At 35.0% G+C, this 23,727-nt stretch overlaps 2 protein-coding genes across 3 annotated transcripts in view; one reads left to right on the forward strand and one right to left on the reverse strand.

Moving 5' to 3' along the window:
• Positions 1 to 11,224, forward strand: part of slc7a3a (solute carrier family 7 member 3a) — a 33,437-nt gene extending 22,213 nt beyond the window's left edge. The window contains 5 exon segments of the mRNA NM_001007329.3: positions 342 to 444; positions 3,543 to 3,769; positions 6,029 to 6,195; positions 6,789 to 6,897; positions 8,683 to 11,224. Coding sequence (NP_001007330.2) covers positions 342 to 444; positions 3,543 to 3,769; positions 6,029 to 6,195; positions 6,789 to 6,897; positions 8,683 to 8,828 — 752 coding nt within the window. The 3' untranslated portion in view covers positions 8,829 to 11,224.
• Positions 11,225 to 11,292: 68 nt separating this feature from the next.
• On the reverse strand, positions 11,293 to 19,501 carry rab39ba (RAB39B, member RAS oncogene family a). Of its 2 annotated transcripts, XM_087300018.1 has the most exons (4): positions 19,170 to 19,501; positions 18,338 to 18,564; positions 13,980 to 15,649; positions 11,293 to 13,408 (listed from the first exon to the last, which is right to left on the reverse strand). In XM_087300018.1, the coding sequence occupies exons 2-3, from the start codon at positions 18,550 to 18,552 to the stop codon at positions 15,223 to 15,225; spliced, it is 642 nt and encodes a 213-aa protein (XP_087156144.1). In that variant the 5' UTR covers positions 18,553 to 18,564; positions 19,170 to 19,501; the 3' UTR covers positions 11,293 to 13,408; positions 13,980 to 15,222.
• Positions 19,502 to 23,727: the final 4,226 nt, after the last annotated feature.

Genomic DNA, 23,727 nt, shown 5'->3' on the forward strand with positions numbered 1-23,727 from the left:
TATAATTATATATTCGAATTCAGCTATAATCTTGAAGTAAGCCTTCCTGTTGTTCTAATATTTGAGCATGGAGCTTGCAACAGCACTCCACGTGATTCAAATGTTCTTAAAATTTGATTGTAAAAACCTGCAGATACCCCAAATATATAAAGCATACAACCAATGAAGCGTGTTGTTGTGGCCCTTAAGAATAAAAATATTGTTTTCGCTTATCACATTGCTTTTATCACATGATGTTTGACCTCTAATAGCTGGTGATATCTTAAGCTAATGTTTGTAAGGTTTGTCATCATGTTATGACTGGATAAGATTTCAAACATGTTTATTTTGTCTTCTTTCAGCTCTCATGGCGTTTCTGTTTGATCTGGCTGCGTTGGTTGACCTCATGTCCATTGGGACGTTGCTTGCGTACTCTCTTGTGGCCGTTTGCGTTCTCATCCTCAGGTGGGTTTAAACCAGCATCACAAACACTAAGAAATTAGTTCGCCTTGTTTGTTTTAAAAAGCCATATATACACTTTTTTTTTCATAGATGTTTAATGTAATTCAATTGTGATCATTTCGTTTTACATGACTGTTTTAAGAAGTAAAAGGATTACTTTCTAAAGTTTTACTGATCTCAAACTTTTGAGTGTTATTAAGCACATTTACATGCACACAAGGGGTGTTTTTATACCTGCCTTATTTAGTTCGGTTGAATCGCACTAGAGTTCGTTTTCCCTCTTGGTGCCGTTCGCTTGGGCAGGTGTGAATGTAGCAATCGCTCCGAGTGCACTCCAAAAGTGGACTTAAACAGCTTACAGAGACCTTATTGAAGAGGGAAAAACATCAGCTGATAAATCGTTGGTAATATTTCGGGAAGATGACCATGTCGCAGTTAAACAAAATTAATTCACACCTCCTCCTGAAGTGACATACAATGCGCCTTTGCTGTTTGCAATGCATTAAAAGATTGTTTTCCAGCTCTAGTCGCACTTCATTCTCAAAATGTATCGTTTGTCTAAAGTGATGTATATACACTGTATAGTATACTATGACCAGGGATACAATACCAGAGCAGTCCTCCCTCCATAATAAAAAGCAACATTTTTTGTCTGCCGGTTTGTTTACTTGCAGGAACTCCTTTGGCATTTTCCCACACGTGAATTCTGACCAATCAAAAAGCAGTTTAGGAAATATGTTCAATAATATCGGGCCAATCAGTGATGTGGATTTTGTCACATGACTGCATTTTGTTTTTTTTCTACTGGTTCAGACCAAAAAATCAATTTGGTGTGAAAAGAATGCAACAACGGCAGACAAAATGTTACAATGTATCATTTGTTTCCCTTGGTCCAGACCAAATGAACTGAAACACAGATGTGAAATCACCCTAAGGATGTTTATACACCTGTGAATCGATTCATTTGTTCTGAAACGGGATTAAAATAGTTACAATGTTGCTCTTTGTTCTTGGTGCGGTTCGCTTTCACACAGAAAAGTTTCTAAACAGACCAAAATAGCTAAAACAAATCATGTGCGAGTAAATTCTCCTCACATTAGTCAGAGTTTCAGGGTTTATTTTACAGAGTCCCAATGAGCTGTCATGCGTCCTTATTTTAATTTATGACGATGAGCAATAAGACATTATAAGCGAAAATCTGCTCTTTAATTTTAAATGGTGACACCCACAATTAAATGGTCACTATAGATCAGAGGTAAGTATACAAAGCAGATGGCTCATGCATTATAGGCTTTACATTATAGAAAGAAATACCAGATAAACTACTGCAGTTCAGTCAATTTTCGGATAAACAGCTCTTGTTAATAATTCAGCATGCTTTCACTTTCGTATTTTACCAGTTTACCAATTACCAGTAGAAATGACATCCCGTCCTACTCATCATTCTCTTTTCATATAGTCGCATATATGCCTATTATATATCCATAATACACTGTGATATAGCTGGGCTCGGATCGTATCGCTTTTTCACTACAATTGGTCTGCTTCAGAGTTTGTTTTAATCGAGCCGAGTCCACCTCATTCAGGTGATCTCGGAGCGATTGATTTGGCGCGGATCCAAGCACAATTGCTGGATTCACATATGCCAAATGGTCGCGCTAACTGGGGAAACGAGACAGGTTCCAAAACAAAAGTCTAGGTGTGAAAGCACCCTAATACTCTGAAAACTCTCAAAAATCAACTTAATGAAATAACCTGTTGTCCCAGTTTACAATCAAGCCACTAGCACAACGATGTAAGTATACACTGTAAAAAATGCTGGGTTCCACAATTACTTCCACCTGTCCCAACTCAAATCAATGAAGTTAACTTCATCATCCCCTCAAGATGCAGCATTTTGATTCTAGCACTTCTGATTAGGCATGGGCCTGTATAAGATTCTGACAGTATGATAACCTTGGATAGAACTATCACGTTTTACTGTATCACGGTGTTGTGATTATCACTGTAAAATATATTCTTTTAAATGTCTGAGTAAAAAAAAAACTTTTTCCCCATTTATAACATTTTGGAGCGGTACACGTCAGGCTAAATAATTTAAAGGATTATTGACTGAAAAACACAGATTTCTTTACCATTTAAACCTCTATTTTTGTATATCTTTTCTGCTGGAGATATTTTCTCAAAAAAATGTATATAAAAACAAAAATCCTACACATACCCTAGGAACGGTATTACAGAAAATGTTGGCGGTTTTATAACCTTGACTTTTCCAAACCGCGGTATATCTTGAAAACGGTTATCATCCCATGCCTACTTTTGATGCATGAGATGAGAATTCAATTTTATAGCACTTTGGGTCAGCACTCAAAAGTGATTTTTGTTGCTTGTTCAAACTACTTCGAATGGAATGACCTCAATTCTTGAGATTTGTTTTGGGACAACTTCGTTGTTTTATACTCAATCCATTTAAGTTGGTTATGTTAATGAATTGTGTGAAATCCTGATTTTTTTTTTTTTGTTTTTACAGTTAAACAGTTTGTGGTACATTTCTTCCACACTTAATTTAAAACATTTTCTCCTGTGGCTCTGCAGTAAGGAAGTGTTCCTGTTACATTTTACATTGTAGTTAACCAACAGAAAGCAGGTTAATATATTTACATATTCTTCCTGTGACTATCAGTTTATATTCATCCTTTATGGCCTAACTTTGATTAAGGACAATTTTACCAGACCATGTACATTGACTGCTTATTCAGCACACTCGGGTTAAGAATGTACATGTAAACGTTGTGTGTGAAATGAATACCAATGTTTTGTCAATGCTATCTTACCGTAATTCGTAACTGATTTTGTGGCTAATTCGTATGAATTGGTACAATCTCATTCGTACAATTTAGTATGATTTGCTCATCCCTCACTGACAGTTGAGTTTGGCGGTGGGGTTTGGTGACATACCTCCTTTGTATTTTTTGTATGACTAAACTCGTACAACTTTGTACGAATTAGTCACTAAACTGGCTAAACAAAATAGCATTAAAAAAAGGACCTTTTTTTTGTGTGAGATCAGTCTGTTTAACATGTGCATTTCTTGTTTTCAGATATCAGCCAGGGAACCTGAGCTCCTCCAGTCAGACTGAGAAGCTGGTGGAGCTGGTTGGTGGGGAGAAGGTGGCCGTTTGTGGAGACAGTGGAGATGAATATGGCGTAGAGCTGGATGACAGTCCTCGTAAGGAGAAATTCACTGCCAAACTCCTCCTGGTTCCCTCCAAAGACTCGCCAACGGAAATGTCAGGAACTATCGTCTACGGCACAACTGCAATTATCTGTGAGTTGAAGATTGCTTTTTCACTTCTTAATGAATGCAAGTTGAAGAAGAGAGAGCTTATTTCTTTATTTATAAAGAAAAATGTCTGAAAATATTAGCCAAAAAAGTGCATGCATCGCAGTCAAAGTACACAAAAGCTCAATATCCCACACTTGTACATGAATACTTATCCAAAATGTAACCATACATGCTCACCAAAGATAATGTATGTTTCTATTTTGTATGCTTGTTCCAGCTGCTTGCAATAAAGCTACAGTGCTGCCATGGCAAATATACATATATTTATTTTATTTTTTTTTAAGAAAATTATTTTGTTTATAAAGGCAGCATTTATTAAATGTAAATTGATTTCAATTAAATTCAATTGTTTTACAATTTTAAAGGAAATAATTACTCCAGTCATTATTGATTTTATTACTATTACCCGTAATTTTTTGATTTGCTAAAATAAATGCAGCCTTGGTGAGCAGGAGAAGCTTAATTTAAAACATTTAAAAATCACACTGAACCCAAACTTTTGTCCGGTATTGTACATATATTTGTTTTTAAAGTCTTACAATAAATATTTTATTTAATAAAATAACAACTATTATTTTAGCTCTTTTAAATATTACTTAATAATAATAACTATTACTAATATTTTTACAAAGCATTTTCAGTTTGGGTTTTTGGCCAAATGCATCCAGGATTTTTCATTTCAGCTCAGAATTGTAATTTGTAGTGCATTTCTAGTATACAGTAGTCAACATTTGAAGTGGATCACCACCATTCATCAAAATTGTCCTAAAACTATTGAACAACACCCATTCTTGTCTTAGGACAATTGTGAAAAACATTTTTGATTCATTTCGAATTCTGACTACTGTATATATATGCTGTGAAATTGAAGAAAAAACTGAAACCTCATTTGATGATAATTTTGATAATATAATATGATAATATAATTAGATATTGCGGCTCCGAGGCTCCGACTTCTTTCACGTGGAAATCTTCCCAGCTCATTTACTCTGTTCAGTGTTTTGAGATCACATATTTGCAAGTAAAAATAAAAATAAATTTAGTATGTCATATTAAAGAGGTAATGGATATCTAGAGTGTATAGACCATTTTGAGGGACATAAGCAAGAACATTACTAAATGTATTTCCTATTCTGCATTGTTAATTTCTATAGCGTCCGACAATCCAAAAAGAGCCACATATCGATAAATAATGTTAACATTAAGATATGATTGAATTGTCTCTTATTAGTCATGAAATAGTTTGATAACGAGCATGAAATATTCATAGGCCAATGACATGACCACATTGAAATGGTCTATATATTGGTTTTGTAAAATCAGCACATGATATCTTAATATCAGTTATACCACTGAATTGAGTTAAAACTAAATACTTCACATCACAGTCTCACTCTCTTTATCAAATAAATCCTGTGATGCTGAATAAAAAATACTATTTATTTACAATGATGATTGGGAAATCTTGATCAATAAATATATGTTCACAAGCTCCTATTTTTGATTCAGTAACAGGGTGTCCGCTGGGTCTTAAAAAGTATTTAAAGAAATTTAAGGCCCTTAAAAGTTAATGAAAAGTCTTAAATGATAATGCAAGGTATTAAATTTTGCATCAGCATGCGAAAGTTTGCCTGAATTTAATCTGCAACTATTGGGATCTCGCTGGAGTTGAAATCATGCTTTACTGCAGTAAGGAAACACCATTTTTCTTGCTGTGGATTAGTATTTTTATTCAGTATTTGAATAACATTTTAGTTTAGGATTTGTTTCTTACAATTTAGTATTTATATATTATACTGTAAATTAAAATCTCGCCAATGTTACTGATTGAAACCTAAAGAGGTTTTAAAAGATTTGTGTCTTAAAAAGGGTCTTAAAAGGTGTTGAATTTCACTCTCTGATTCCTGTATATACCCTGACTAAATACTCTTTCATATTTGTAAGAATTAACAGTGAAAATCAGTCAAGTGAAATGACGTCAAGGAATGAAAAGCCACAGACCTCGATATTACTGTTTTTTATTTTATTTTTTTTAAATATATATAAATATACATACAATATGCATTTCAAGTACATAAAACACAACCATGTCTTTCATTTAAGATTGACATGGAAAAGTTGCTTCTATTTATCCTCTTAGAGGCTTGTTTCTGCATGAATGTTGTTGATCTTGACGAGTGCTGAGATTGACTGATGGATCTGGCAGTGCTTTCTAACTCCAGCATCTTGTGTTGTGTGTAGCTGTGCTGATCACGGTGCTGTGCGTGGTTTTGGCTCAGCGTCTGGAGTCCATCATAAATCTGGAGATCGTGTGGGTGACGGCGTGTGTCATTCTGGTCCTGCTGTGTGTCCTGTGTGTGATTGTGATCTTCAGGCAGCCGGAGAGTAAAGAAGCTCTCACCTTCAAGGTACCCGATGTCCCCGATATTATTGATTTTGGCTTTTAGTTATGCTACAAATATTCACCTCGAGTCTGAGCGCAAGTAAAGTGAAGTAAACAAGAATGCGTTATTAGATCCAAGGTTATTTTAGAAATTAACTATAGTTTAATACTGTAATTAATATTGTTTGTCTAAAACATTTTTGTAAACACAGAGAAATATAAATGTCTAAAGTAAAAATCTGAAATAAACAAAACTAAATGATAATTTAATTAAAAAAACAAACTGAAATAAAAAAACAACTAAATGTCTGTAAAACAAATATCAGCATTTTACTCAAAAAGAATAAATAAAAAATCCAGTAAATCAATATAAACACTGTCAAATGTTCTCTTAATTTTTTCCATAGCTGTATATAAGATATATAAGATCAGCTAAAGGAACTTATTGTTAATTGTGTATCACTAATTAATCTTAATAGTCGTTTTTTAGCACCAAAAGAGAGTTTGCTCTGGATGTTTGTTATAAAAAAAATCTTCCTTGCCCTAGTTTTGCTTACAATTCTGTTCCCAACTCAGGTAATATATACCATCCTAAACAGGATCTGTTCCTTTATGCAGGTGCCTCTGTTGCCTTGGCTTCCTCTGTTCAGCATCTTCGTCAACATTTATCTGATGATGCAGCTGGACGTGGCCACCTGGTGCCGCTTCACCGTGTGGATGGCCATCGGTGAGCACATCTGTTCCTCTCAGAGCGTTAGTTTGCTTCCAGAATCAACATTTCCTGATCATTTCCTCACCCTTTTATTATATAAAATGCTCATTTCTTACTTTCAACAGAAAAAAAAACTACTTTTACTTTCAAAAAAGAAGTTTTCAATGAGATTTTAAGTTTTGTAATGACCCGTTTACAGTAAGAGTGGTACGGTATGAAATGGTTCGGTTTGGTACGCTTTTATGACCGTTTCCACCGTCAATTCAATTCATCTTTATTTCTATAGCGCTTTTACTATGTAGATTGTGTCAAAGCAGCTTCGCATAGAATATTATAGTAAATAGAGACAGTGTCAGTTCAGTTTTTCAGAGTTTAAGTTCAGTTTAGCTTGGTTCAGTGCGTCAAAAGGTGCCTAAAAGCAAAGAGTACCGTACCACTTTTTGGGACCCTTTTAAAGGGTACCTAGCATAACAAAAGGATATCAAAAGGTGAAGCTAGACGCACAGCTGAACGCTATTGGCTTACAGAGAAGCGCCACTCATTTTGTTTTACCCCAGTATTTTCAATGGAGTTTCTGCGCCTGCCAGTTGATCTTGATGGTGCTAGCAGTTACACTGTCTTTAATCTCATTTTACGCTTGAGCAACTAAATGAATGCTTAAGGGTGCTTTCACACCTGTGAATCGATTCAGTTGTTTCGAAACAGAGATTACAAATGTTACATTGTAGCACTTTGGTCTTGGAGCGGTTCGCTTTCACACTGCAAAGTTTCTAATCAGACCAAAAGAGCTAAAACAAGTCACGTGTGAGTTAACTCTCCTCACATCGGTCAGAGTGTCAGGGTTTATTTTGGAGCGTCCCACTCAGCTGTCAGGAAAGGTGGTTGTTTGGTGATTGACAAGGTGCGTGAGCGTGCGACGTGTCTGAGGAGAGATGCAGTGGGAAGGGGTGAGAAGGGTGCGCGATGATGCCTATTTGAGGACCGGGAGGGAGACGCGAAATTACCGGGAGATCATCACTTGTTTGCGGGCATCCGGAGACTCGCGAAACTTCCCGCCCTTATATAATTCTCTCTTCATATAGCCGTATGCCTATTACATATCCATAAAACACTGTGATATAAACACGCTCGGATCGCTTTCTCACTGCAATCGAACCGCTCCAGGGTTCGTTTCATTCGAGCCGAGACCACCTCACTCAGGCGGTCTCGGAGCGATTACTTTGGCGCGGAACAGCACGATTGCCCTGTTCACATATGCCAAACGAACCGCGCTAACTGGGCAATCGAGACACGTTCCGAAACAAAAGTGTAGGTGTGAAAGCACTCTAAGTGTATTTAACTGACTGTATTGTGATTACATTACAACATCAATGCTGTAAAAACAACCTTGTAAAATTGAAAATAGTCACATTTAAGCTTTCACCGGGAGTTTATAATTGGCTGAAAACACTAGCTGTGCATATACCCCATTATGAGTGTGCTCTACACTGGTGAGTGGGTGTGACAAACCAGCTTTAGGACACACTTTTCCGCTCAGTATGCTACCTAACTTAGACTTGTCATGGCATTAATATACTGCTACACTCTGAAGTACTTTTATACTTGTAAGCCGCATCGGATAAAATTGTAAATCTAAATAAATGTAAAAATAAATGTAATCTTCAGCCGAATGAAGATGAAGAGTCATCAGGAGATATTCATACTGGAAGTGAACCAATCTCTCGACTGCAAAAGCCTCCTGTTTGTTTGTTTGTTTGTTTCCTTAATTTCAACCCTCCCATTCCTGTTCTCTATTTCCAGGTTTTGCCATCTACTTCGGCTACGGCATTTGGCACAGCACTGAAGCCATGAATAGCTCGGTCCGAAAATACGAGCCCGCCCTTCAGAACAAAAGCCCCATCTATTTAGGCGGTGAGGAGAGTGAAATTGAGGGCATTTCTCCTTGATGAAGAAAAAGGAATGAAAGAAAACCCCGACAGGCATGTTTCCGTTCAAGTCTACAGATTTAATTTTATTGTAGAGACTGCCCCGAACCTCTTAATTCAGGTTGCTTTTAGCAGAAGCGTTAAGTGTTTCCCGTTAGAAGTGCAGCCTTGGCCCCTCAGTGCTGTAGATGTTGGTTTAATGTCCGTTCGGCTGCTGCTGTAATTCATAAGTACTGTAACAGCCATATTGTCTGGCAGACAATGAGCTGACTGTGTACAGGGTATTATGTTTTCATCATCGAGGTCCAAGAACATTTTTTTATTCGTGCGCGAAAAGCCTCCCGAGTCCAAACTGTTTATTGTCAACCTTGTGGTTTTTCAAGGTTGTGAAGTACAACAGAGGCCCCTAGTGTTCAGAATGTGAAAACGGCAATACCTTCAGACAGTATTTGAGGTCATTGGTTACTGTTAGGCGGAGGAATTGAAGAATTAAAACTGACAAAGCTTTTTTAAATATTTTAGCATGGCTGAGGTCCCATGTGTATGAGAGTCGTCCAAAGAGTGCGTGGAAAATAACATAATCGTTTCCATTTTCCTAAATATGACAGCTGTGTGCTGTATGTTGGGATCAGCCATTAAAATGATGTATTTTTAAGCGTGTATGAGAGTTTTGAATGGCTCATAAGAGGTCAAGCCAGAAAATGTTCCATTTTACAGAAAAAACTAAAATATTTTTTTGGGAAAAACCTGTTTTATATGAATATTTATAGTTTACCCATTCACACAAGTTCCTTAGACTTGATTATACTTCAGAAAACTGTATAACAGCGATCATATTTCCAGACGCTGCTTAAAAAAGTTGCTATGTAACTATAGTTTCTGCTGAAACTACTTGCATTACCGTTCAAAAGTGGTTGTGTTTTGACCAAATATGTTTTCTTCCAGAAAACATTCAATTGTAGAAGACAATATATATATTTTTTTTTTCGCAAAAGTATTAAGCTACACATCTGATTTCAACACTGAAAACAAGATGAGCTGTAAATCAGCATACTCTGACTTCTGAAGTATCAACACTAAAGTAACGGCTGCTGAAAAATTGGCTGAATTTGTTTACGCAAATGTGTATACTTCAGTTAAACCTGCAATCACACCATGTCATAATTACAGAAGCCCAAATTGTGATGAAACGTACTAGAATATACTTATACACAGACCATCATTCATTCACATTACATCTAAGGTATACTTTGACTTTTGGAATTTCAAATATGCCCTAAATTATGATTATTCACTGTTTTTGTAAAGAAAGCAGACACATTTTAACGGTTAACTGTTTAATTGCCGATAAAAACTACTGCTGACTTGAAAGATTCTGAAAAGCTATATGGTTAGAAGGACTTTAAACAGTATTAGCTGAGCAGAAGCTGTAGTTACCGCTCTAGCTTTGTTAGCAAGGCTAGTCTGCAATAATAACCAACTCACAGGTCAAGGGTTAAACCTAAACTTGCCTAAGGAATGAAGATCTAATGAAACAGGCTTCGAATGGCCTTTCTTTCATATCTGAAGGTGTAGATACTTGAGAAATAAGTGTCTCTATTGCTTTTATTTGTATTATTATTGTTGTTGTTTTTCATTGAAACTTGTTCTTGGCAGCTTGGCTGTTGAGCTCATGTACCGTTCTCTACTTTTGTTCAATATTGTAATGTAGTGTATTACTATTGTCACTTATCTTGTTCACACATCATATCTTTTTGATTTGTTTATATAGTATGACTATTTAACCCTTTGAGGAGCTGAGTTTCAGCTCTGTTTCAGCCAGTTTTGGTGGGTTGTGTTGTTTATTTTTGTTAGTGTGTTCAGATAATCAGATAGAAATGAAGGCTTGTCTTTAAGACAAGATGGAGGTTTAAAATCACTTTTTAAACACTATTGTTTAATTTAAAACCACTGTTGTTTTGAAACCCATTGCTCTCTTTAATGAATTAACATGATTAGAAGCCTATTTTTGTATAGCTTTACTATCTGTTTCGCAATCAACTGAGTTGTTGTTTACATGTACCAGACATGTAAAGTTTAGCATGTAAACATGTCCAAACACTGTCTGATTCCAGGCATTACAAACTTTTGATTCAATATGGAGGCTTGTGTCTCCTGTAGATCAGTGCCTGATGTTTCAAATGTACCTCAAAGTTGGTTGGTAGGTATCAAAATAAATACCAAGTCCTGTTATATGCCTTTGAGATACACTTGTAGTGTTACATGTGTCTGTTTATCAGCATATGAATATATATATATATATTGTTTGTCCTTGGGTTTTTTAAAACTGTAAATAGTCATGCCATGTACAAAGAAAATGACCTGTATTATAAACATTTCTGTTTTTCTTTTTTAAAATAAAATGTTTCGCAAAACAACTGTGGATTTGTGCCGTGGATTTTCAGCAAAAATATATGTGAGGGAAATCATTTTTAGATACAAAATCTTTTGTGTCACACATTTTATTGATAGTTCATCTCATCTCTCACACAAGATGAATAAATACGCAGTTAATAGTCATTTCAGTCGGCTAAATGACATGGTATTAGTCTGTAAGTAAAAAAAAAAGTACATTTCAGCAGCTACTATAATGTCGAGTGACGGGTAACAGTTTTGAAAGTGAAGTTTATTAAGAAGAACCAAAACAGGAAAAGGGGACATCAGTTCTGTAGAGATATCATGACTGACTTTAAAGAAGAAAAAGGCAGGAAACTCATATGTGCTTCCATATTAATGTAGATGTTCGGAAAAGATTAATAGTTTTCAGTTTAGCAATTTGCTAGCCTAATTTAGCAAAATGCATCACTTTTGTTTGGTCATTAAAAATCCCTTTGGTCATTAAAGTTCACCATAATAGTTTAAATTTGATAATACATTTGCACCATTCACTTGTAGCAAAATTCTTAGTTTCTTTCTCATGTAGAATGCAAAAGAAATAATAAAAAATATTTAGAAGGATGCTGGAAACTTTTAGCTAATAAATTCCAAGATTTGGAAACACAAAGGGTGAGCAAAATTTTAATTGTGATTTTGTTGGACGAGCTTTTAATGTTAGACATTGATTTTTAATTTTACTGAAATAAAATTTAAGTGTGCGCTTTGAAGGGAAAATAACAGTAATCATATTCCCTGTGAATGTCTCCCCCTTCTGTTGAATTCATGAATTCACAGGTCTCAAATACACCACTATTTATGTTTGGGTTTGATTACTTTTAAAGTCCTTGTTCATCAGAGCTGCATTTAAATGATTAAAATGTTGTTATTATAATTTTAAATGCTATTTAGTTCTCCAATCTACAGTGATGAAACCATATTTTTGTGCTGCTTTATATTTTTGGGGAAAATCATGATAAACATTTAAGTAATTCATTTCAAAGATCTTCTACATAGTTTAAACGTATTAACTGTCACTTTTGATCAATTTAATGCATCCGTTTCCAGTAAATGTGTTAAAGGGTTTGTTCGCTCACCACAAAATGAACATTATCATCATTCACCTATACTCATTTTTGCTTTCCAAAACCAAATTTGTTCATGTCCTGTGCTTTCATGAAACAAATAAACAGTCCAGCATCTGCCAAAAATCAGCAGACATGTTTCTTTCACTGGGGTTAGTTACTATTCCTCCAAAGAAAACAAACCTGTACACCTTGAAGCAAGCCAGAATGCAGGTGCTATATTACATATTTATATTTACAAACACCCAAACAAGTTGAGTATGTAATCTAAATCTGCACCTATTTGTTTTAATATGTCAGGCAGGTTGAGCTTAAAGGGACAGTTCACACAAAAATGAAGATTCTGTCATCATTTACTTCTCCACTATTTTGAGTTTCTTTCTTCTGCTGAACATAAAATAAGATATTCTAAAGAATGTATGGGGCGGCATGATGTCACCTCACAGCAAGAAGGTCGCTGGTTCGAGTCCCGACTGGGTCAGTTGGCATTTCCGTGTGGAGTTTGCATGTTCTCCCCGTGTTCATGTGGGTTTCCTCTGGGTGATCCAGTGTCTTCCACAAGTCCAAAGACATATGGTATAGGTGAATTGGGTAAGCTAAATTAGCCGTAGTGTATATGTGTATGTCCTGGTCCTCCAGGTTGGTGGTTGAGCTTTGGGCTCGTAAAAATGAGACTTATGAAACATCAACATGGTGCGGCTAAATATCAACTTGGTTATAAACGGCCCTGGGAGTAAGTAAGTAAAGAATGTTGTAGAAAACATCCACTGACTTCTATAAAATAGTATTTTTTATGAATGTCCAGATCTGATCACATGATTGGAAATTGGAAACCGGGTCTGATCACGCGGTTTCAGATTAGATCGGAATCAGACATTATCTCCCGATCAGGTCTTGAATAAACATGTAAATATATTTTTATTCTTGATATTTTTTAACACATCTATAGTTATGTGGTGGCACAGAGTTAGACCTCTTTCTTGACTTCACACAGAAACAGCAACACGTGCGGAATGACATCACTTTGTTGCAGAGACGCTATTGGTTAAATGCCGGCAAAGTAGAACATGGAAGCAGCTTGAAGCGGAAAGCGCGGTGTCTGCGGCAGGGCCGGAGTGGGACTCTTTTTCAGCCCTGGAGTTTCAAGCCTCAGACCGGCCCACCTCAATTCACCACTGACTATATTAAAATAAGGTTATTTCCAATTCAGTTTCTAATTACACTATCACGTCTTTTTTTGAGAAAACAGCACTTTTAGAACTTCAAATGTTCAACAACCCTTACAGTATTATGTCTTAACAATAAAAATGAAAAAAAAAAATTGTTACTCAGACAAGGACCGAACCCAAGATGGCCGCGTCATAATCTAACGTACTAACCACTGTACCGCAACAGCTGTACGTAAAATGGTGACTTATCTAGTTATATCATCATTAACCTGCATCCTGCTCACTAGGCTACGAGAAAATAGATAAAAAGAGCAGAGCTGCGGTAAAATAATGAATAAGAAGGCTGTGGTCAAGTAAATAAATAAATTATTTTTAAAAAGTGTGATGACTGCTGAGAGCAACCGATTCTGGAACTAGGGACACCGGCCCTCACGGCCAAAAAACGGACCGGCCCACTGGGAATGCTCCCGGTCCTCCCGATTAGCCAATCCGGGCCTGGTCTGCAGTCTGGAGGTATTTTAAAGGTGATGAAAAACATTTCCATAGCAAACTGTGAGATAAGTAAACTTGGCCTTGCCTGCCAGGTATTTTTAAGTTGAGCTGCTATTTGTTTTTATATTAGAATTTTTTATATTTACTGTTGCACTAAAGTCCAAAAGTGAAGAATTGATGTTAGTTATTACTCGGTTGTTCAATCTACCTCACAGAAGTGCTCTGTTTGTTAACAGAGTAGTTGAATGTTAAAATAAGATGAACTAAATAGAAAATAAGGAACATCCTGGATCTGTTTCTTTGCTCTTCTTTATTCTTTTTTTATGTATTATAGAAGTATCGGATCGGGTTTCAGAATCGGTAGATACTCAAAGCCAAATGACTCGGATTTAGACTTGATTGCAAAAAATCTAATTGTGACATCACTAGTATTTTTTAAATTCCTACTATGATATCAGTGGCTTCATTGATACAATGGATGTTCAACAGAATAAATAAACGTTTTGAACCACTTGAGTGTGAGTAAATTTCAGTTTTGGGGTGAACTATCCCTTTAATGTTTAATTATGAATAAAACCTTAACTCTGTTCATCATGTTAGCTGATTATTTCTCTTCAGATCAATTGAATTGAACCAACTTGATTCGTATCGATTTACTTTTTGATCTCTTTACGAATGATGTGAAGCATCAGATTTTCGAGTAAACAATCTTTCAGTGGAGAGACAGAAATCTCACATATGTGAGGTAAAATACAAACAAAAGTCTTGTGTATTTGAAACAACACGAGCGTGAGTAAATGATGACAGAATGTTCTCCGTTTTCCCCTCATCAAACAAACTCTTTAATATCCAACAAACAAAAAGAGCAATCACCGAAAATCATTTTAAAAGGCTAACTTTAGTGAACACATAAAGGGCTATTCAGTCCGGTGTGACATTTGCCTTGATCTTCTCATGTTCTGAAATCACTGCCTGAACATTTTGTGTAAACAAAGGATCGTTGTGTTCCTGCAATCGTTTACTCCGACCTTTCCCACAACTCAGTCCTCCAGACTAATCAAAGCTTCAGTGAGTTCTCCAGATATACTAAAGTTTGCAGACCTGCAGCTCACTCTATTTCAGCGAACAGGAAGTGTGTTTAAAGTAACTATGGAAGCAGGAGACACTAGTCGAGAGGTTGGAGAGTATATGTGGGCATGGCGATAGTGGGAGGGAGAAAAAGTTGCAGTAAAGTATGGTGAAACGAGAGTCTGGTGATCAACAGAGGCAGCGGCGGTCACTCTTGGTCACCTCCTCGGACGAATGCACCACATTGGGCACGAAGCCGCTCTTGACCCCCTCCCAGCCCTCCTGAATGGTAATATCCCCACATTTGACCAGCTCGAAGATGTCGCGTGTGAGCTCGGTGAAGGCCTTCTCCACGTTTATGGCGTCGCGGGCAGAGGTCTCCACATAGCGCATGCCGTAAGCGGCTGCCAGCTTTTCGGCCTCCTGCTGGCTGACCTGCCTCTGCTGCTCCAGGTCGCACTTGTGTCCCACCAGGATGAAGACAATGCTGTGCGGCTGTACGTGACTGCGCGCCTCCTCAAGCCACTCGTGCACATTCTGGAAGGAGCGCCGGTTGGTGATGTCAAAAAGCAAAAGGCCACCCACTGAATTGCGATAATAAGCCCTTGTGATAGATCTAGAGCGCATGCAGAGAAGAAGAGCAGATGATTTTTAGACAGCCGCTGGATCAGGTTGTGTATTACACAACCTTTGAGCTGTATTTTATGTACAGATGATTATTATTATTACTGAATATTATACTATGGTGCTGTTGAATGCTTGATTTTGATTGGCTCATAATTATAATGACCACAATTACTAATATTATCACGCTTTTGTTTAAATGACTTGTAAAAAATGTAAAAAAGTAAAGAAAATAAATGACATATACTCACACTTAAGGTATAATTACTTAAATGTGGATCCCTGCATTTTAGAATATTTTACTTATGTTTGTATTATTTTATGTCCCTTGTTTTATTTTATTAGTACATTTGACTATAAGTACATTTAAATAACTATTGTTATTCAAGGTATTGTTTGTTAAAACCTGCACTGCAAATCTACCACACAGTTTTTCACAAAATTGCATAAAGCTGCTTTATATAAGCTAAAAAGGGCTGTGTGTTTTGACGAAAATATCTAATTGCAATTGTTTTGACTGATTGATTGATTTGCGATTTTGTTTTGTGAAGTCAAGCTTCAGCTCAGTATTCTCAATAGTGTGCAGCACACACTTTAAATAAAATAAATACAACATACTTTAACTCTATATACTACATATATAGATATATATTTATTAACTGCCTGTATAGACATGCATTTAACAACAAGCGTTTTGCGATTAGATAATTACAAAAATATATATCTATACATACATACATACATTCATACATACATACATACATACATACATACATACATACATACATACATACCATATATATATATATATTTCTATATATAAAAAATAAAATTAATATATTTTGGGAAGTTTCTCCTTTAATGGATAAAACAGCCAATTGGAATGTTATCACTCTATTGAATGGGCCATCCATACACATTATTAATCAGCTATAGATCAGCTATAGATCACATACGGCTGCGGCCAGAAGTTAACAAGAATTATTTATATTATTTATTTCCCTTTAATTTTATTTTACCTCTACCCCAACCATCACAGTAATGTAAAAACAGATCTGGATCTGGAGTCTTCTCTATTAGTATAGCTGATTAACCATGTGGATTGATGATAACATTCTTTTGAGAATACTAGTAGGCATAGAAGGCTCCTACTGGCCCATATTTATCAGCTGATAACCACTGATAACATCTATTCAATCGAGTGATAACATTCGAAGTAGAGAGAATTGAAAGGAAAGCATGGGGTGCTGAGAGAGGAAGTATTGACATAGGACCTCGAGGAATTAAACTCTGATCACCGTGAGCACCAGAGAACTTGTGTTAACACATCAACCACACTACACCATTACAGCCGACTGATTAGATGATTGAATTGTTACAGTATTTACTACGAGTTTTCAAAATCATGGTAATCGATAATTAAAAAACAATAATACGTTTTAAGTGATAATGAACATTTAAAAATGTAATACAAACTATCAAAAAATGTACCATTTATCATTTACTAACACTATTCTGAGGTTTTGAATGGATAAATTTATTAAAATACGTGAGTAATATATTATTAACCAATTTTCATGTTTAACAAAGATATTACATTTTAGTGACACAAAATAAAACACCTAAACAATGTTTTTTATGTCTGGTAAACATAATATAAGCTTTGACTTTTCGAATCATTAGATAAATAACGCACACCCAATCATTCATTCATTTCCCTTCAGCTTAGTCCCTTTTTTCATCAGGGGTCGCTGCAGAGGAATGAACTGCTAACTTATCTAGCATGTTTTACACAGCGGATGCCCTTTCAGCTGCAACCCAGTGCTGGGAAACGCTCAAAAATGTACTCAAAAATGTTGCAAAGAAAATATAGCAAGTTTTTAGGGTTCTTATATCAAGACCTGACCTAGTATAATATTTTTAAAAACTATAAAAATTGTTGGAATCATAAAAGGTGTGAAAGATGAAAACAGTTTTAAAATATCCAGGGTATTATGAAGATTATGAGAAAAGTCCTCACATTGTTTTTGTATTTAAAAGTGTAATAATAAATTTTTACTTCTATTGATGTATTTATCATTTGCTAAGATTTTTGTTAATGTTCTGTTTAGTGTGTTTCTTTTTTTATTTTAATCTAATATCTGGAAAATTATATAACATCCACAAACTAGCATGTACGACCATTATTACATTCATTTTAATCAATAAGTATCTTTATAAACACAATGTCTTTGTGTTTCTCAATAAAGTCTTACTAAAGTAATTGAACAGCTGTGTTTTCTAACTGAACAGGACATATCAAATAACTTGTCTTTTTAAAAATAGCTAATAGGCTTAAGTAATTTCTGAATTCACAGTAAATTTCTGAATATTTGTAAAACTATACCAGTTTTACCTCTGTGCAAACTGTTATACACTAGCTTAGCATTTTCTTATTTGATTTTGATTGGCTGAAAATCTGACTTGTGCAGGATGAGTCATCAATAGTTTTATCTTGGTTTCCATTGAAAAGAAAACTATAGCCTATTTTAGACGCATATATCTGCTAAAAACCTTTGTTAAGGTGTACACTAGCACTCAAAAATGAATAAATCTCTCATTTTGATTTCTTTAAGCCATTAAACAGTCCACAAAGCTTAGATGTCTGCATGTAAATATCATCAAATACCACCAGATGTACCTGAACCTCTCCTGGCCTGCTGTGTCCCAGATCTGAAGCTTGATGCGCTTGCCAGGTTCAATCTCCACCAGCCGGGAGAAGAAATCCACGCCAACAGTCGGGTCAGACACCTGTGCAAAACGTCCTTCTGTGAAGCGTCTGATCAAACAAGACTTCCCCACTGTCGAGTCGCCAATGACAATCAGTCTGAACTGGTACAGCCATATAGCTTCCATATCTTACTTGATCTGTCAAGAAATAACAGTGTGATTTGATTACATAGTAAAACAATACTTAATGTAGCTACAGTATATCACTGGAATATGCCAGAGTTACTCATTCTTAAGCTTTCTGTTTTGATTTACTGAACTCAAAATTATAATTATGATCTTAAAAGTCGTTAAAATAGACTATAAATTGAGCCTTGTTTTATAAATGAACGGTTATTATTCGTGTTTTGTCGAATTACCTTAATACACATATAACTCGCGACTCCTAATTTGAAGCCCAAACCAAAAAATACATTTTATATTCGAAATATTTTGCAAATTAGCATGTCTGAGGTGAAATTGTTCAAAAGTGGTAGGCCTATATAAATTGTATGTGCTTATATGAGTACATACATTTTGTTAAATAACTAAATGTTCATAAATTATGATGTATTAATCAATAATAAACAGTTTCATGCTCCCTCTTAAGTATTAAAACGATGACCGATGAACAAAAATCGAGTCTTTTTGGTAAAGCTAGTTCCTTAAGCTAGCTAAACATAAAATGCTTGCAGGCCTACGAGTCGAGCATTGCATTTATTTAGATAAATCGCTTTATGAACGTTTATTATACACGTTATTACCTTCGTTGTGCTTCTCAATGTATGTGGATGGCAAGCCCCATATTCTTCGCTTTCTTTGAATCAGGAAGCATTAACACGGTGACGATCCCAGGCAAGTCACCTAAGCGTTTTTGAGGATAATTGTGCAACTAGTCCCGCTTTGAATGTGCACTAAATGACCAAACGAATGACCATGGTCGGTCTGGGGCGCCTGCATCAAGACCTGCTAGTGTCGGAATGCCCGTAGATTCTTTGTAAATTCATATTGTCAGTCTTATCATTAGAGATAACGAGATGTTTGTGGAAATGTGCTGATGAAATGGCAGTATCATCAGCATCATATAGCCTGACTCATCCCTCATCAGTACCATTACCGTAAAGGCCAATGGAGCGACGCACTGTTGGACGTGGCCCAAATCTCCGCGTTTCTCACTGGACACTTCCGGGAAAACCACTGCGGGCCAACCAACTAATAAATAAATAAATAAAAAAATTAAAAAATAAATAATATAGAGAAAGCTAAAAACAACAATTACAACAACAACAGCTGAGAGCCTTGCTAAGCAGGGATGGGCAAAATACATTGAAATTTATTTTTAAATAAAATACTAAATACAATACGTACATTTTAAGTGTGCCAAAACAAACTACAAAATACTGTAAATACATTTTTGTATTTTAAAAATACTACAAAATACTTTTTAAAGGTAGCATGACTTTTTAGCAAACCTTCCATCAATAAACATATTCAATCAGTTCCTTCACCATTAAACTAACATAGTAAAGTAAACAATGTTTTTATAACAGTTGTGGTCTAATGGTTAGAGAGTTGAACTTATAACTTAAAGTGGGTTTCTCTTTGGGTTTGCTATTAATTTTGCACAAATTTCACACAGAAAGTGCTGTCTTGAAGATGATATGCTTTGGTTTAAATCATTTAATTTAAAGCTAAGGAGTCAAAACATAGTACTATATGTTGATTATGTTTCCACACATTGTGTGGCCAATAGAATTCCCATCATCCATATCTCATTTCTTTAACAAAGATGCTGAGTTGTACACTACAGCCATTATAAATTTCTGGTCTTAACATTGCTCAGCAGCTGTTTTTTCAATGGTTGTTGCTCCTGAATATACCCTCATCGTTTGTCTGTTACTTTCTTTAAGCGTAATTTTCATCCACCCAATCATTGGAACCACTTGAATCATTGACCACCTTCTTAAAAACAAATTAGTTTTCTTGTTCTGATCTCAAGCAGGCAAATAATGAGAAAGCACCAATCAGGCTTCATTTTTATGATGTCATCATGTAGACTTCTTACAAAGTATTTTACAGTATGATAAAAAGTACAAAAAAATACAAGACATTAAGGTATTTTATACAAGATATTGACCCATTTTTATCAATTTCATCAAAATTACAAAATACTATTTTGTATTTGAAATATGTATTTGAAATACATGTATTGTAAATACTGCCCATCCCTTTTGCTTAGCATCAGTGAATTTCATACGAACTGTCAAAAATACTTATTATGGATAAAATTTGGGATTAAAAAACAGTTTGTAAATGTTTTAAATCTTTATTAAGGCTCAAAACATAAACAAAATCCTAAAAACCTAAAATAGACAGTGCTATTGTTGTTGTATCGGTTGAATAAATACCCTTGAAATTTTATCCTTCTTTGTCTTTCTTGTGTGACTGTGACAGAGACTGGCAGAGTTTTTTTTTTTTTAATGCTGTTTTAGGAAAATTTGTTTTAGTCTATAATTTAAACCAGGGGGCTGGGGTTTGGTGGATCCAAAGACCCACCCCCTACTGACAAAGTCCAGAATTTAGCCCCTTATTAGAGCTCATTTTTGAAAGTATGCCTTCATAAACTGTGAAAATAACCAAATAGAAGAAGGCTTTAAGACAAATCTAACTTTAAATTGTTCAAATGGAAAAAATCTGACTGAGGAAAGGAGCTGGCTAGTTTGTTATTTACCTATAGGCTACAGTTTTTCATTTAAAACTAGTTTTAGAGTATTTCTTTGTTTAAAAATGTGAATTTTAAATTCTAATCTCATTAAATTTTTTATAAAACGGTAATAACGTACAGTTTAAAATGGTTTTTGTAAATTACATTTACATTAAATTACATTCGTGCTCAAATAGTATTGTAAGCAAATGAAAAAAAAAAGGAGTGTGGTTATGATCACCATCTAACAAACTAATCCAGCTAAAATTAGTGCTTAAAATGTCACTAGAATTCAGTATTTAAACCTCATAATTTAAAAGAAAATAAGGCAATTAACTGCAAAAACATCGAAAAAAGAACCACCTCTTTCAATATCTGGCTATGGGACAACTCACATATGGAGTGCAACATATCTGAAAGTAAAATCAATAATTGATTAATCACTAAATATTTATTAATCAAGTGTATATATCTTTTCTAAATTCATCAGTTCACATTAATTAAATATATTTTTTATAATAATCTTGTTTAATAGTTAGTTTGCACTGTTGCCCTTACAGCAAGAACGTCACTGGTTCGAGTCCCGGCTGGGTCAGTTGGCATTTCTGTATGGAATTTACATGTTCTCCCTGTGCTCATTTGAGTTTTCTCTGGGTGCTCCAGTTTTCCCCACAGTCCAAAGACATGCCATAGTGTATGTATGTGAATGAGCGTATGTTTCCCAGTTCTGGGTTGCAGCTGAAAGGGCATCCGCTGTGTAAAACATATGCTGGATAAGTTGGAGGTTAATACTGCAGTGGTGACCCCTGATTTATAAAGGGATTAAGCTGAAGAAAAATGAATGAATGAATGTTTAATAGTGGAATCACATGAAGCATAATAAATGACAGTCAGGCATCTTTTAGTGTAAACTGTAAATACATGTTTCACTGAGTGCAAAAAGCAATATCAATTGAATTGTTTTTTTTTTTTGTCATCTTTTATTTGATTGTGTCATTCAAAGTGCTTCATTGCATTGCAGCCCTTTTGCAAATGAAAGCTGGTTGGTTTGGTTCGTGGCTTATAATGACTTAAGACTTTTTAAAAAACCCACATGTAAAAAAGACTTGCAGGTCCAGTGCTGCTAAAAAAGAGGTTTGGCACTAATGCACTTTATAGACCATTTCAATGTGGTCATTTCATTGGCCAGGAACCTTTTCTGCTTGTTATCAAAGTATTTCATAACTTTAACAAGAGTCAGTTCAATTATGATTTGATGTAAAACAGCTATCATAACATTATATATCGATATGTGTCTCTTTTTGGATTCTCTGAAGCTACAGAAATAAAAAAATGTTAAACAGGAAATATGTTTAGACCATTGTTATCATTTACATCCCTCAAAATGGTCTATAGTGGTCCACAAAAACAGATTCTTATTTATTAATTTTTTTGTGAAAACCTTTATTCAGAAAAGAAGAAATTTACAATATAAATCAGGAAGTAATCTGTAAGAGACTTGAATACAAGTACATACAATTACAAAGTGATAAGAATAACAAGTAACAAATGAAAAATAGAAAGGAAAGAAACAAAATAAAGAGGGAAAGAACAAAATAAGTAAAAAACGCACAAAGCATTAAAGAATAACTCACTGGAAGCATTATATTTTCTATAAGTTTCTATTAACTTGCAGAATATTTTTTGTTGGATAGACGCTTTAAGCAAAGAATCAATTTCAAATAAGAAATGAGCAAATGAGGAAGAGGAACAAGGAAATGTTTGTGGATAAAGAATTTAGCATACAAAAACTTATATGTTCTTCATTCTTAGTTTTGGGATTAGAATAATAACAAACAATATCTTTTAATTTGAAGAGTTCTTTCATTGATTGTGATTTATTTAAATATAGCCTATGTGAATCCAACCAAGACTTTTGTGAGATTTTACATGTAAAAACAATGCGAGTCAAAGTTTCCTCACTAAAACACAGCATTTTATAACAAGGCATCTATGTTGCAACAATTACATCAATTATGACTTCTTCTGTTACCAAGAAAGACAAACAATTCTTGATTTTTTATAATTTTGTTAAAAAAATAAGACATCTTGATACAGAACATAGGCTAGATAAACAAATAAAATAAAAAAATTTAAAAAGGGAGTTACCATGTGGTAATCTTAGTACATCAAATCTGAAGTATTAAATAGCAGACACATTCATTTTTTAATTTCTAGAGTTATTCTTAGCCTTGTTATTTCTTGAAATTAAGGTAAAATACTTTTATTTATATCATACTTATTTATTTATATCATACAATATTTACTTATTTATATCATACAATATTATTTTAGATTCTTGAAATGTGCTATAGGCGAATTGGGTAAGCTAAATTGTCCGTAGTGTATGTGTGTGAGTAAGCGTCTGTTTCCCAGTGATGGGTAGCAGCTGAAAGAGCATCTGCTGCGTAAAACATTTGCTGGATAAGTTGGCGGTTCATTCAGCTGTGGCGAACCCTTATTAATAAAGGGACTAAGCCGAAAAGGAAATGATTGAGTGAATGAATTCTTGACGTTTACTTTTTCGGACGGGGCGTGGTTATGACACGAGTTAAAGGGCGTGGCCGTCGAATTCCATC

The sequence above is a fragment of the Danio rerio genome, chromosome 21, assembly GCF_052040795.2.
Source record: "Danio rerio strain M-AB ecotype USA chromosome 21, GRCz13ab, whole genome shotgun sequence".
Lineage (NCBI taxonomy): Eukaryota > Metazoa > Chordata > Actinopteri > Cypriniformes > Danionidae > Danio > Danio rerio.

Excerpts from the sequence above, each read along its gene's own strand:
- rab39ba (XM_087300018.1), bottom strand. The coding sequence starts at position 18,552 with ATGGAAGCTATATGGCTGTACCAGTTCAGACTGATTGTCATTGGCGAC. Across the intron at positions 15,650-18,337 it reads GCAGGCCAGGAGAGGTTCAG|ATCTATCACAAGGGCTTATT; the intron begins GTACATCTGGTG and ends CATGCGCTCTAG.